This window comes from Lolium perenne, chromosome 6 (genome assembly GCF_019359855.2).
Source record: "Lolium perenne isolate Kyuss_39 chromosome 6, Kyuss_2.0, whole genome shotgun sequence".
Taxonomy (NCBI): Eukaryota; Viridiplantae; Streptophyta; class Magnoliopsida; order Poales; family Poaceae; genus Lolium; species Lolium perenne.
In genome coordinates this window covers 182,076,424-182,090,139 of record NC_067249.2, presented here as the reverse complement: position 1 = coordinate 182,090,139, position 13,716 = coordinate 182,076,424, and the positions used below count along the sequence as shown (strand labels likewise).

The following is a 13,716-nucleotide window of genomic DNA, read 5'->3' as shown; positions in this document are numbered from 1 at the left end:
CAGGCATACCCGACATATCTGCACTGGCTTCATTCATTAATTCGAGCATGAAATTTTCTCGAATAGTCGCCTTTTCAGCCTCGGAAGCAGCAATTTCCTTAGCAGCTACGGCCTCGCGAGCTTGTTGAAGAGCAATTTTTTCGGCTTCAGATGACTTACGAGATTGCTCCATCATCACAAGTGTTTGCTTCTTCGCATACTGAAGTTGTTGCCGAAGTTCATCCAGTTCTTGCGACAAGGTATCATCGACAGGAGCGGTATCACCAAAAGCTTTCCTCGCGCGGGAAGAAGAAGGCGAAACATTGGAAGGAGCAGAAGATGGAGTATAGTTATCAAATATCAACTGAAAAATAAACAAGACAACATCAAATAACAAGCAAAGATAGAAGTCTTCATTAATCTCTTGGAATAATTACAAGGGCATTACAGTGGAGTTAAGAAAGTACGTGTCGCCAAATGACTACTTTGGCGACAGAAGCAAAAGAAACGAAGAAAAACGAGAGGCATGCAACTAGACCTCCGGCCTCGAGGAGCTAGGAGTTGAAGCTGGCTTGATCCCCAGATACGCCAAGATCTTCTTCGTGTTGGGCTTGGCCGCCTTGATCAGCGACCTCCATCTTGACTGCTCTATCTGACTGGTGTCGCCAACCTTCATCCAATCAAGCGTCTGTTGGCTGTCAGCAACCAGGGCAATAGTACTCTCGACAGCAACCTTCATATTCTCCTGACGCATCTTCAATCCCAGGTCTTCCGAAGCATTAAACATCTTGGCGAGGTTAAGGAAAGTTGCGGGTTCTTCTTTCTTCGGGAAGAAATAAGGGAACAACGCTGACAATCCTGCATTAGCATTTGCCACGCCTTCACGAATTTCGCGCCCGTGAAACTCCAGAAGAGAAAGTGCGTCAAGGAGAGGATCGTTGACAGGATTATCCAGATCAAAATCCTGGTTTGTTTGGGCTGCCACACGAGACAAGACATCAGTCAACAACCAAGAAACAGGAAGTGCAGTAAAATAAAAGGGATTGATAATATTACTCAGAGTACGTCGACTTTGCGACTTCAAACGCTTGAGGATTCCTTCGTCACGAGAAGCTTGTGCAGCTTTGTGCTCATCCAAGGCAGCTGTCGCATCCTCAAGTTTCTTCTGCAGTTCCTCGACACCAGCAGCTTTCGCCTTAGCTTCATCAGCTTCGACCTTGGCTTTGCTAGCAGCGAGTTCGGCTTTCTTGCGAGCCGCCTCACTTTGCTCAAGTTTTTGAGCCAGTGCGTCGGCGCGTTCGTTAGCCTCTGCAAGTTTCTCTGTCGAGATATGGAAAAAAGAGAGAAGAAAGATCAAAAAATCGCGGCAAGCAACAGGAGTGACAAATTAAGGAAAAACGACAAGTATGACAGTCGTTACCTTCGGCTCTATTAGCATATTCACGGTACCCAATAAATTGGGAACCGATGCGGAGAAGATCCTTGATCATAGGCTGTTCAACGTGAACACAGTAAGAGAAACATCGGCATAAAAAAAAAAAAAAAAAAAAAAAAAAAAAAAAATAGAGAAGAAGAAAGAGATCATATTGGGAAGTAATGAAAATATAGCGACAAGGTGGACTAAAATGTTGAGCCTACAACCAAGCACAAGTTCTTGGTTGTAGCCTCGGGGGCTACTCCCATCGGGAACGCTGTTCGCGTGCCCGATGAAATTAACAAAAATAGAAAAGCAAGAGAGTATATTTCGAGTTATAATTAACTCTGCATATACTCCCATCGGGAGAACAATATAAGTCATATATGACTCGATAAAATGTGCCATTCCAACAGCCGGAAAAGCACTCGACAATATATTCTCAGAACGCCGAAGTTGCGATCAATTTCTGAATGCCGCAAATTTGCGAAGATAAGACCCCAGATCCGTTCTGCTGGGCGTGGCATCGCCAAAGACTGCGCTCTGCTACTTTTATCCGTATCAACAGATACGAAGAAAAATCCTAACGGACGCGTTAGGTACCCGATAAATTTGGCGGGACTCGACAGAATGGTAAGACCTTAAGCGGCTTTGTCGACGTTTACACCCGGTATCCCGAGATCATGTCCGGGGACGTGATTTTGAAGTAGGTTTTTGCGGATTGCCACTAGAGCAGTTAACTAGTACCTGATCCGTCAGATGAACTAGCCCCAATTACCAGTATCCCTGTACAATATAGAATTTTATGTGAAGAAATATAAAAGGTTAAAGCTTTCGAGTAAAAATAAACAATGGAGATTTTCCCTGACTCTACGATTCAAGCAAAATCTCGGGGGCTACTGACATAGGCATCCCAAATGGGCCTGCCGAAGATGGTACCCGGGGGGTCCTGGAGGCCCAATACCCGAAGAATAAGAAGATTCGGGAGCCCAAGATTTACTAAGGAAAGATAGAGTTGTAATAGGAAATGTTGTTTGTAATCTGGCGGGACGAGTTAGAAACCGTCCCGGACTCTGTAAACTTGTATAGCACGAATCCCTCGGCTTCACCTCATATATAAGGGGGAGTCGAGGGACAAAAGAATCAATCGAATCATTGTCTGCAAACCCTAGTTTTCATAGTCGTCGAGTACTTTTCGGCTGAAACCTTCGAGATCTACTTACCCTCTACTTCTAACTAAACCCTAGCCTACAATCCATAGGCATTGACAAGTTAATCCCTTGTCAATGGATCCTAGCATTCACTTTATGGGAGAGATACACGCTCCGCTGTAGCATATGGACAAGTATGTCCTTGGTTTCTACTCATAGTATTCATGGCGAAGTTTCTCCTTCGTTAAATTGTTATATGGTTGGAATTGGAAAATGATACATGTAGTAATTGCTATTAATGTCTTGGGTAATGTGATACTTGGCAATTGTTGTGCTCATGATTAAGCTCTTGCATCATATGCTTTGCACCCATTAATGAAGAAATACATAGAGCATGCTAAAATTTGGTTTGCATATTTGGTTTCTCTAAGGTCTAGATAATTTCTAGTATTGAGTTTGAACAACAAGGAAGACGGTGTAGAGTCTTATAATGCTTTCAATATGTCTTTTATGTGAGTTTTGCTGCACCGGTTCATCCTTGTGTTTGTTTCAAATAAGCCTTGCTAGCCTAAACCTTGTATCGAGAGGGAATACTTCTCATGCATCCAAAATACTTGAGCCAACCACTATGCCATTTGTGTCCACCATACCTACCTATACTACATGGTATTTTCCGCCATTCCAAAGTAAATTGCTTGAGTGCTACCTTTAAAATTCCATCATTCACCTTTGCAATATATAGCTCATGGGACAAATAGCTTAAAAACTATTGTGGTATTGAATATGTCATTATGCACTTTATCTCTTATTAAGTTGCTTGTTGTGCGATAACCATGTTCACTGGGGACGCCATCAACTTTTCATTGGTTGAATTTCATGTGAGTTGCTATGCATGTTCGTCTTGTCTGAAGTAAGAGAGATCTACCACCATAGGGTTAAGCATGCATATGTTAGAGAAGAACATTGGGCCGCTAACTAAAGCCATGCTCCATGGTGGAAGTTTCAGTTTTGGACAATAATCCTCAAATCTCAAATGAGAAAATTATTAATTGTTGTTATATGCTTATGCATAAAAGAGGAGTCCATTATCTGTTGTCTATGTTGTCCCGGTATGGATGTCTAAGTTGAAGAATAATCAATAGCGAGAAATCCAATGCGAGCTTTCTCCTTAGACCTTTGTACAGGCGGCATAGAGGTACCCCTTTGTGACACTTGGTAAAAACAATGCATTGTGATGATTCGGTAGTCCAAGCTAATTAGGACAAGGTGCGGGCACTATTAGTACGCTATGCATGAGGCTTGCAACTTATTAGATATAATTTACATGATGCATATGCTTTATTACTACCGTTGACAAAATTGTTTCATGTTTTCAAAATCAAAGCTCTAGCACAAATATAGCAATCGATGCTTTTCCTCTATGGAGGACCATTCTTTTACTTTCAATGTTGAGTCAGTTCACCTATTTCTCTCCACCTCAAGAAACAAACACTTGTGTGAACTATGCATTGATTCCTACATACTTGCTTATTGCACTTACTATATTACTCTATGTTGACAATATCCATGAGATATACATGTTACAAGTTGAAAGCAACCGCTGAAACTTAATCTTCTTTTGTGTTGCTTCAATACCTTTACTTTGAATTATTGCTTTATGAGTTAACTCTTATGCAAGACTTATTGATGCTTGTCTTGAAGTGCTATTCATGAAAAGTCTTTGCTATATGATTCACTTGTTTACTTATGTCATATACATTGTTTTGATCGCTGCATTCACTACATATGCTTTACAAATAGTATGATCAAGATTATGATGGCATGTCACTCCAGAAATTATCTGTGTTATCGTTTTACCTGCTCGGGACGAGCAGAACTAAGCTTGGGGATGCTGATACGTCTCCGACGTATCGATAATTTCTTATGTTCCATGCCACATTATTGATGTTATCTACATGTTTTATGCACACTTTATGTCATATTCGTGCATTTTCTGGAACTAACCTATTAACAAGATGCCGAAGTGCGATTCTTTGTTTTCTGCTGTTTTTGGTTTCAGAAATCCTAGTAAGGAAATATTCTCGGAATTGGACGAAATCAAAGCCCAGGGGGCCTATTTTCTCACGAAGCTTCCGAAGTCCGAAGGAGAGACGAAGAGGGGCCACGGAGGGGCCACACTATAGGGCGGCGCGGCCCCCCCCTTGGCCGCGCGGCCCTGTGGTGTGGGGCCCCCGTGCCGCCTCTTGACCTGCCCTTTCGCCTATAAAAAGTCTCCGTGACGAAAACCCCAGTACCGAGAACCACGATACGGAAAACCTTCCAGAGACGCCGCCGCCGCCGATCCCATCTCGGGGGATCCAGGAGATCGCCTCCGGCACCCTGCCGGAGAGGGGAATCATCTCCCGGAGGACTCTACGCCGCCATGGTCGCCTCCGGTGTGATGTGTGAGTAGTCTACCCCTGGACTATGGGTCCATAGCAGTAGCTAGATGGTTGTCTTCTCCCCATTGTGCTATCATTGTCGGATCTTGTGAGCTGCCTAACATGATCAAGATCATCTATCTGTAATTCTATATGTTGCGTTTGTTGGGATCCGATGAATAGAGAATACTTGTTATGTTGATTATCAAAGCTATGCTTATGTGTTGTTTATGATCTTGCATGCTCTCCGTTATTAGTAGATGCTCTGGCCAAGTTGATGCTAGTAACTCCAAGAGGGAGTATTTATGCTCGATAGTGGGTTCATGCCTCTGTGAATCTGGAGGAGTGACAAGAACCACTAAGGTTATGGATGTGCTGTTGCCACTAGGGATAAAACATTAGTGCTATGTTCAATGATGTAGTCACTAGTTACATTACGTGCAATACTTAATGCAATTGTCTGTTGTTAGCAACTTAAGACTGGAGGGGGTTCGGATGATAACCTGAAGGTGGACTTTTTAGGCATAGATGCAGTTGGATGGCGGTCTATGTACTTTGTCGTAATGCCCAATTAAATCTCACTATACTCATCATGATATGTATGTGCATGGTCATGCTCTCTTTATTTGTCAATTGCCCAACTGTAATTTGTTCACCCAACATGCTGTTCGTCTTATGGGAGAGACACCTCTAGTGAACTGTGGACCCCGGTCCAATTCTCTTTACTGAAATACAATCTACTGCAATACTGTTCTACTGTTTTCTGCAAACAATCATCTTCCACACAATACGGTTAATCCTTTGTTACAGCAAGCCGGTGAGATTGACAACCTCACTGTTTCGTTGGGGCAAAGTACTTTGGTTGTGTTGTGCAGGTTCCACGTTGGCGCCGGAATCTCTGGTGTTGCGCCGCACTACATCCCGCCGCCATCAACCTTCAACGTGCTTCTTGGCTCCTCCTGGTTCGATAAACCTTGGTTTCTTTCTGAGGGAAAACTTGCTGCTGTGCGCATCATACCTTCCTCTTGGGGTTGCCCAACGAACGTGTGAAATACACGCCATCAGTCTACCCGGGCTAGCTTCTTCATTCTTCGATCAGGGGCGGGCTTCTTCCCTTATATACGATGACTTAGATAGAGCCTCCTTCTTTGATCCATTCATTGATAAAGTCTTCGGGGGCTGTTTACCTTTTGAATCGACAGTAGAGTAGGTTTGATCTTGCTTTCTCAATCTTTCTCTGATCCTAGCCGTGTAGTAGATCCGGCTTTATTCGGCTAAAAAGAAGTGTGTGTGGCCGTCGTATCTGCTCGCCCCCTTCTTCATTCATCCATTTAGGTCAGAATGGATCCAGGGAACCTGGCTCGGGAACAGCCCTGAAAAAACACAGTAATAGAGTCCAATCTCTGAAATATAGCATTTTATCTCCTAAGTAGTAGTAGTAGTAGAAGGCTTAGTATCTGACTTGATCCAATAGAGTCAGAACACACAGTAGATCCAGATTCCACACCTTGCTGTGGACTGGGGAGAGAGCAGCTCTGCGAAGCTGGGCGTTCTGTGTGATTATGGAGGAACTGTAGTACTCGCCCCAAAATGCAAGCCGGGATAGATACTTAAAGAAAGGGGGAGCGGTGGGCCTTCAAAAAGGAGCGAGGGAGTGATGGGCAAGGCGGTTTGAATCAAGCATGAGAGCTGATCCAACATTCTCTGATGTGGTGTCAGAAGGCAGGTGACATAGGCATCCCCAATGGCCTGCCGAAGATGGTACCCGGGGTTTACTGAAGGCCCATGAGTCGACGAATACGAAGCTCGGAAGCCCAATTAGTTTTTGATAAGGAAAGATAGAATTGTATTAGGAATAAAGAGATTTGTAACTTTACGGGTCGAACTCGAAGAGTCTCCCGGAATCTGTAAACTTGTGTAATACGAAACCCTCGGTTCCGCCTCCTATATAAGGGGGAGCCGAGGGACGAAGAGGGGATCGATTTCATTGTCAACACAACCCTAGTTTTCTAGCATTCGAGTACTTTCCGGCTGAAACCCTCGAGATCTACTTGCCCTCTACTTCCAACTAAACCCTAATCTACAATCCGTAGGCATTGACAAGTTAATACCTTGTCAGCAGGTGATAAGTCGTTGTCGTTGGTCTGAAGAAGACCAACATGGCTACAACTAATTCACACATTTCCAATTAGAATTATGCCTGCTATGTAATTTTGGTGATGTTGAGTCATGTTGTCGCCGAGAACATAAGAAAAAACAAGTTCGGGTCCAATGGAGAGAAAGCATGAACTTGATATCCCAAAGATTATTTACGATGTCGTTATTTGGGAAAAAACTGAGCTTTACTATTTAGGCAGAGACATGTGTCTGCACTAAGCCATTAAAAAAGAGCCTAACGACCAACAAAATGAAATATCAGGCTGCTACGCAAAAAAAAAAAACGAGCCTAACGACCAACAAAATGAAATATCAACCTGCTACGCAAAATAAAATGAATAATCGCCGGCGCGGCGAAGCGCGCATGTCCTTCTAGTAATTCATATATACTCATACAAATTGATAGCACCATCTAAACCCGACAAATTGATAGTCATACAAGTTGATAGCACAATCAAACACTTGTTAACCACCGAACATCTCCACTAGTCATCATCCAAAGCAAATTTCTTCCTATTAAAGCGTATTACAAGGACATGCCACCTATTCATTATCGAGGACATGGACCGAGCATCTCCACTAATTCTTTAATTGAAGTTATCATGCATCTATTCCAAAAATTGCTTGAATGGTTGCTTATCCCAACAAGTGTTTGATGATGTCAAATCATTGTTCTCATCCTCACTCCATTTTGCTTCTCTCTTCTTCTTGCTATGGATTTAAATGAACAATCATCATCTTCGTTCGCCGAAATTCACCAAAATTCACCAAAAAGGGGATAAAACACAACTTAACGGATTGGGTGCCGGTGCTGATGCTACTGCAGGGGTTGCTGCCAGCGCGGAGGCGGAGCTGGTGCCTGTGCGATGCTGCCGCCGGCGCCCGCATCCGGCAAGTTGCGGCAGCGCATGGAGGAACTCTTTTCCTATGCGTGACGGGTGGGCAATTCAATACTATTTTTTCTCAAACCTAACGTTAAATTCTCAGTATACACGAACTCTTTTCCAATGTATCATGGCACAACTCAAAATATGAAATTGTACCAAAAGGAGACTGTCCACAATATTTCCCTTGTTTTTCTCTTTTCATTCATGTCTTTCGTTCCTACCCAACAAGGCTTTCATTTCATGGACATTAATTGTAGCAATACGGAGCATCTACTTTCAGAAATTCGTGTTCCAGATCATCCACCGGCCTCAAGATGGAAGCTAAATGCTAACGAAGTAATCCCTCCTACGTACGTGCATTCCGGCTAGTTACGGATCGATCAGCCCGCCGTGTGCTGATCCGTACTCGTCGTGTTCTTCTGGTTCTGGAAGAACTTCTTGGAGGACACGACGATAGGGCTACGCACGACGTGCTTCCCCGAGACCCACTTGAGCTGCCCTTCCGTGATGCGTTTCTTCAGCCGCACGTTCTTGCTGCTGATGGTCACCGTGAAGGTCTGCACCTCGTTCACCGCGCTGAACCTGAGCCTGCTCGGCGTCACCGTCACCGACAGCGTCGGCGGAACCTCGTCGGTCGACGCCGTGTACACCGCCTTGCCGTTCCCGACGTTCGTCACCGCGCGGCTGACGTTCACGGCGTAGGGCTCCTCGTCGAGGACGACGGTGATGGACGGGTAGTTGAGGTCCTTCTGTTCGACCACCGGTTGCTGCGCGCACAACATTGGTGGCGCCGGGTGGATGATGGAGTTCATCTCGTGGTCGCTGTACCCGAGCCTGCACAGGTAGGGGATGTAGTCATGGGCGCTGAGGTTGTACACCAGTCCCGGGTTCATGGCCCTCGTGGGGTTGATGAAACCGGCGCCCAGCGCAAACATGTTGGCATGATGGCCGTCATAGTCCAGTATCGGCATCCGGCGCCGATCCCTTATGTCGGTCGTCGTCATCATGGCCGACTTGATGGCCGCCGGCGACCACGTCGGGTGCGCTTTCTTGATCAGCGCGGCGATCCCGCTGATGTGCGGCGCGGCCATGGACGTGCCGGACATGATGTCGAACTTGTACGCCAGTTCGTTGGGCGGCTGGGCGAGTCCCTCGGGCTTGGGCACGGCGGCGATTATGTTCACTCCAGGGCCGGTGATGTCAGGCTTGAGAATCCCCGGGTTCTGCTTGCTCGGTCCCCGCGACGAGAATGGCGCCGCGATCGGCGACACGCGGTTGCCGAGCACCGTCCCTCTGAAGACCAGTCGAGCCGTCGGGTTCTTGGAGGAATTCATGTACGCCTGGATCTTCTCCGCTGAATTGTATTCGATTTGCGCTGCTGGGAGGGCATGCGCCTTGGGTGAGATCACGGACCCAGCCCAGTCCTGTGAAACGATGATCACGGCGGCAGCGCCGGCGTCGTGCAGGATGCTCCCCTTCTGGAGGTTGGTCAGGTTGCCACCGGTGTAGCAAAGCACAATCTTTCCGCTGACTTGCTCGGACGTTAGGACGCTCTTGTCCGAACACGTGCCGTCGGCGGCGGTGTCCCTCACCAACGGCCGCAGTTTGCTCACGTAGGTGCTCGGCTGGTAGTATGATTCACCTCTGATCTCGAGTCCATTGCCAAGCTTAACATCGGCAACGGCCCTCCGGTCGGTTGTGGCCGCGCCCACGGTGAGCAGCCACGGCGCCTCGTTGGCAACCGTCGCTACGTCCGGGCCGCTGTTCCCAGCAGCCGTGCTCACAAAGATGCCTCTCATGATGGCGCTGTATCCCCCGAGCGCAATGGGGTCGGCGGCGAAGTCTCCGGCATTGTCGTCGCCGATGGATATCGAGAGCAGGTCGACGCCGTCCTCCATGGCGTCGTCGATCGCCGCGAGTATGTCGTCGCGGTCGCAGCCCTTGCCCACGAAGCACACCTGGTAAAACGCCAGGTGCGCGCGGGGCGCCATGCCGGCCGCCGTGCCCATGCCACTGCCCATTGCGTTGGCTCCCGGCACGAACGCGCCGGCCGCAGTGCTCGACGTGTGCGTCCCGTGTTCGCTCTCGTCGATGGGAAGCACCGGGTCGTCGCCCACTTTCCAATTCCACCTCGCCGACTCGAAGAAGGACCGCGCGCCGATGAGCTTGTTGTTGCACGCCGAGCTGTTGAAGTCGCACCGCCCCTTCCATTTTGCCGGCGGCGGCGGCATGCCCGTGCCGTCGAACGACGGGTGCCCGGGGGTGATGCCGCCGTCGAGGACGCCGATGATGATCCCCTCGCCCATGTTGCTCCTGTTCCACACGCCGCTCTGGAAGATCGTCGGGCCGGTGAGCCCGAGCATCCGTGGCGTGTGCGTGGTCATCAGCTGGTACGTCTTCTCGGGGACCGCCTTCACGAACCAGTCCGCCTGCGCCATCTTGCCGAGCTCCTCCGTGGTCAAGCGCGCCGAGAAGCCATTGACGACGTTGCGGTACGAGTAGATGAGGCGCGGCGCGTTCGCCGGGTCCGCTTCCAGCTCCTCCTTGGCCTGATCGCACACCGACGCCAGCAGCGACGCGTGCCAGCTCGACACGTCCCTGTACACGCGCCGGTCGTACTCGTACGGCCGCCGCACGAGGATGAGGTAGTTCTTGTGCACGCCGTGGTCGTGGTGCCCAACCACCACGCCGGCCAGCAGCCAGGAGGCGACGAAGAAGAAGACGACGCCTAACCGCAGCTCCCGGTAATCCATTGCTGGAGAAGAACTACAGATCGAGGAAGGCCAAGGAGTCCAACAGAAAAAATGCATATGGTTGCTTCTTCGCCATCACATACGAGAGAGATTGCCTGAACGGCGGTACGCCTAATATAGCAACGGTAACCGAGATTTCAGGCAGCTTGTTTTGCGCCACGAGTTCCATAGCCATGCTTCATTTGAGTTTCGCATGTGGAGGAAACGGAAGAGAGGACTCCGCACCCCGGCCCCACGTAGTCAAACATGGAAATGAAAGTGCTGGATAAATTCACTTCATGCGAGCCAAATTATGATTCCTACTAGCTACGGAGATTTTAGTGGGTCACCCGGCCGCCAGCAAGCTATATATTCCAGTGTTCTGGCATTCATATGGTGTGGTCACGTACTTTATCTTTTGTGTGTATGAATAATTTATGATCGATCCATGATGCTCAATTTCATTGTATCTCCAACTGCGACATGGCGGAGAACCTATGGGGTTTAGCATAATATATTGAATGTTATATTATTGAGCCTCTCGGACGAATATGTATACATGTAAAACACAAGAAACGAATCATATCTCTACTCATTCCTTACTAACCGTAGTATACTCTAACATCCCCGGAGCTATATGTAGCAATAGCATCGTTAACAGCAGCAGCCTCGCAGATGGTCTAATGGGAGTAAAAGAACATGAAGTACAACCGCATGGTTATGTTTGTTTGTTAGCTTCATATTGGTTGCGGAGGGGGGGCATAGCACACTTTGCATTTGCAAGGGCGATGGTGTCCCACCTTACCACTTACCAGACTACTTTTTTTCAGGAGAGGGCTCACAGCTTCTTATGTTGATATCTATATTTACATAAAGGAGAGGCTAACTTCTGAGAGTGGAGAAAGGTCCGTCGCTAGGAGGCTTGGGATGAGAGGTACGAATCGTTATCTCCGTCTATAGATACATCTTGAAAGCCTACGGCTAGTGATGTGGGCATTACCCTTCGGGTACCCGATATTACCCTACCCATTGCAGATCATTATGGAGGTGGACCAGCACATGGACTCGACAAGCTAGACCCGCATGTATTATCAACTTGGACAACAAGAAAGAAGGCTCCAATACAAATTCTACTAGGACTCTTATAAACCCTAGCCTGGTTGATATATAAAGCCAGGCAGGGGCACCCCTTAGGGGCAGATTCAGAAACATAATATGTAAAGATCGCACACTTGATATGCCTAGACACCACAACCCGCAGTTTAGAACTAGACTAGATACAACAACTCCGTCTACGGTGGCACCATGTACTCATATTTCATATACTGGATTGCTAGCAGGACGTAGCGATCCTCCACCGCGGGGATGTGAACCTGGGTACATCGTGTACCATCTCGCTCCCGGAGTCTCCATCGTCGCCTTTATCTAAACCCAAGCCCCTCATGGTGGGTATTGTCAAGGAACCACCTCGTCAACTGACGTCGTTGTGGGAACACGACGACTGGATTTTATTATCCGGGCGGATCTATCAATATTTTCAACATCTTGTCTGCGTGGAGAACCGATGGAGTTTGGGTAAAAAGACAAGAAAAGAATCATATCTCCACCCATTTCTTACTAACCGTAGTATACTCTAACATCCCTGAAGTTGTATGTAGCAGTAGCATTGTTAACAACAGCAACATCACAGAAGGTCTAATGGGAGTAAAAGAACCTAAAGTAAACTACTGAGCTGAGGCATTTTGTGCCGATATTGAGATAGCCTGGAGGATTAGGCACATCATAAATTCACTTCCCACAAAGCAAATTAATTATGATTCCTATTAACTACGGAGGTTCTAGTGGGTGACCCACCAGCAAGCCATTCATGTGTTCTGCCATTCATTTTACCTGTTGCGTGTATGAAAATTTTATGAGCTATCCATCACGCTCAAGCATTCTCCAATTGTGACATGGCATTCCTTCCAGAAGGTTTATAATTTTTTAGGGTTTCTCTATGTTTCGGCCGATTAAGATTTTCTTAAGTCTTAGTCATCTCTGAAATGTGTAACCAGACTTTAAAAAACTCCAACTCATTACAGCTGCATTAAGTGCAAAGAGAAGTACAACTATTTCTAGTTGCACCTTTTTAAATTGTGTTGCTTTTTTTATGTGACTGAGATTTAAAAATAAGTCTCACTCGTGTAAGACCCAACAATGGCATGTCCTTTATTTTTGATTTGGTGGTGTTACTGCCTTGCCTCTAGGTATCTTCTTGACGTCTTTCTCAACTATGTATTTTATCTATTTGTGGCACCGATGTGATATGCACTAGAGTGTTTCCATCATTGAATTAGGATGATAACTGTTGATTAGTAGAGACGACTCTACGATCTAACTAAAATGTGCGACAACATTCCATCTAACTATTACCAAACGAGCATTGATGAGTTATTGACAGTATCACCGCATGGTTATGTTTGTTTGATTTAGCTTCACATTGGTTGCGGACGCGCGGGGGGTGGGGGGCATAGCACACTTTGAATTTGCAAGGGCGATGGTGTCCCGCCTTACCACTTACCATACTACTCTTTTTCAGGAGAGGGCTCACAACTTCTTATGTTGATATCTATATTTACATAAAAGAGACGCTAACTTATGTGAGTGGAGAAAGGTCCATCGCTAGGAGGCTTGGGGTGAGAGGTACGAATCGTTACCTCCTTCTATAAATACATCTTCAAAGCCTACGGCTAGGGTTTATTGCTTCTTTGGAAAACCCATGGTGGTCTATAAACACTCCCCGTAGCCTGGCACCCTTGGTTTTTTTCCTCTGTTTGTTGGATAGCTTTTCTCACGTTAAAATCTTGTGTTTTTGCATGTGATTTGTTTGTTCTTCATTTTTTTATCATCGTGTTTATAACACAACCTCTGATTAGATTACGTTGGCATGTTATTGGTTCAAGATGGGATCAAATGGTAGGTAGATAACCGGTGAAA

The 13,716-nt window shown here is 46.8% G+C and overlaps 1 protein-coding gene across 1 annotated transcript; it reads right to left on the bottom strand.

Annotated features, from left to right (window-relative positions):
• Window positions 1-8,217: 8,217 nt before the first annotated feature.
• Window positions 8,218-10,855, bottom strand: LOC127306756 (subtilisin-like protease 4). Its single transcript, XM_051337460.2, has one exon. It carries the CDS (start codon window positions 10,816-10,818, stop codon window positions 8,389-8,391), a length of 2,430 nt encoding a protein of 809 aa, XP_051193420.1. The 5' UTR covers window positions 10,819-10,855; the 3' UTR covers window positions 8,218-8,388.
• Between the last annotated feature and the right edge of the window lie 2,861 nt (window positions 10,856-13,716).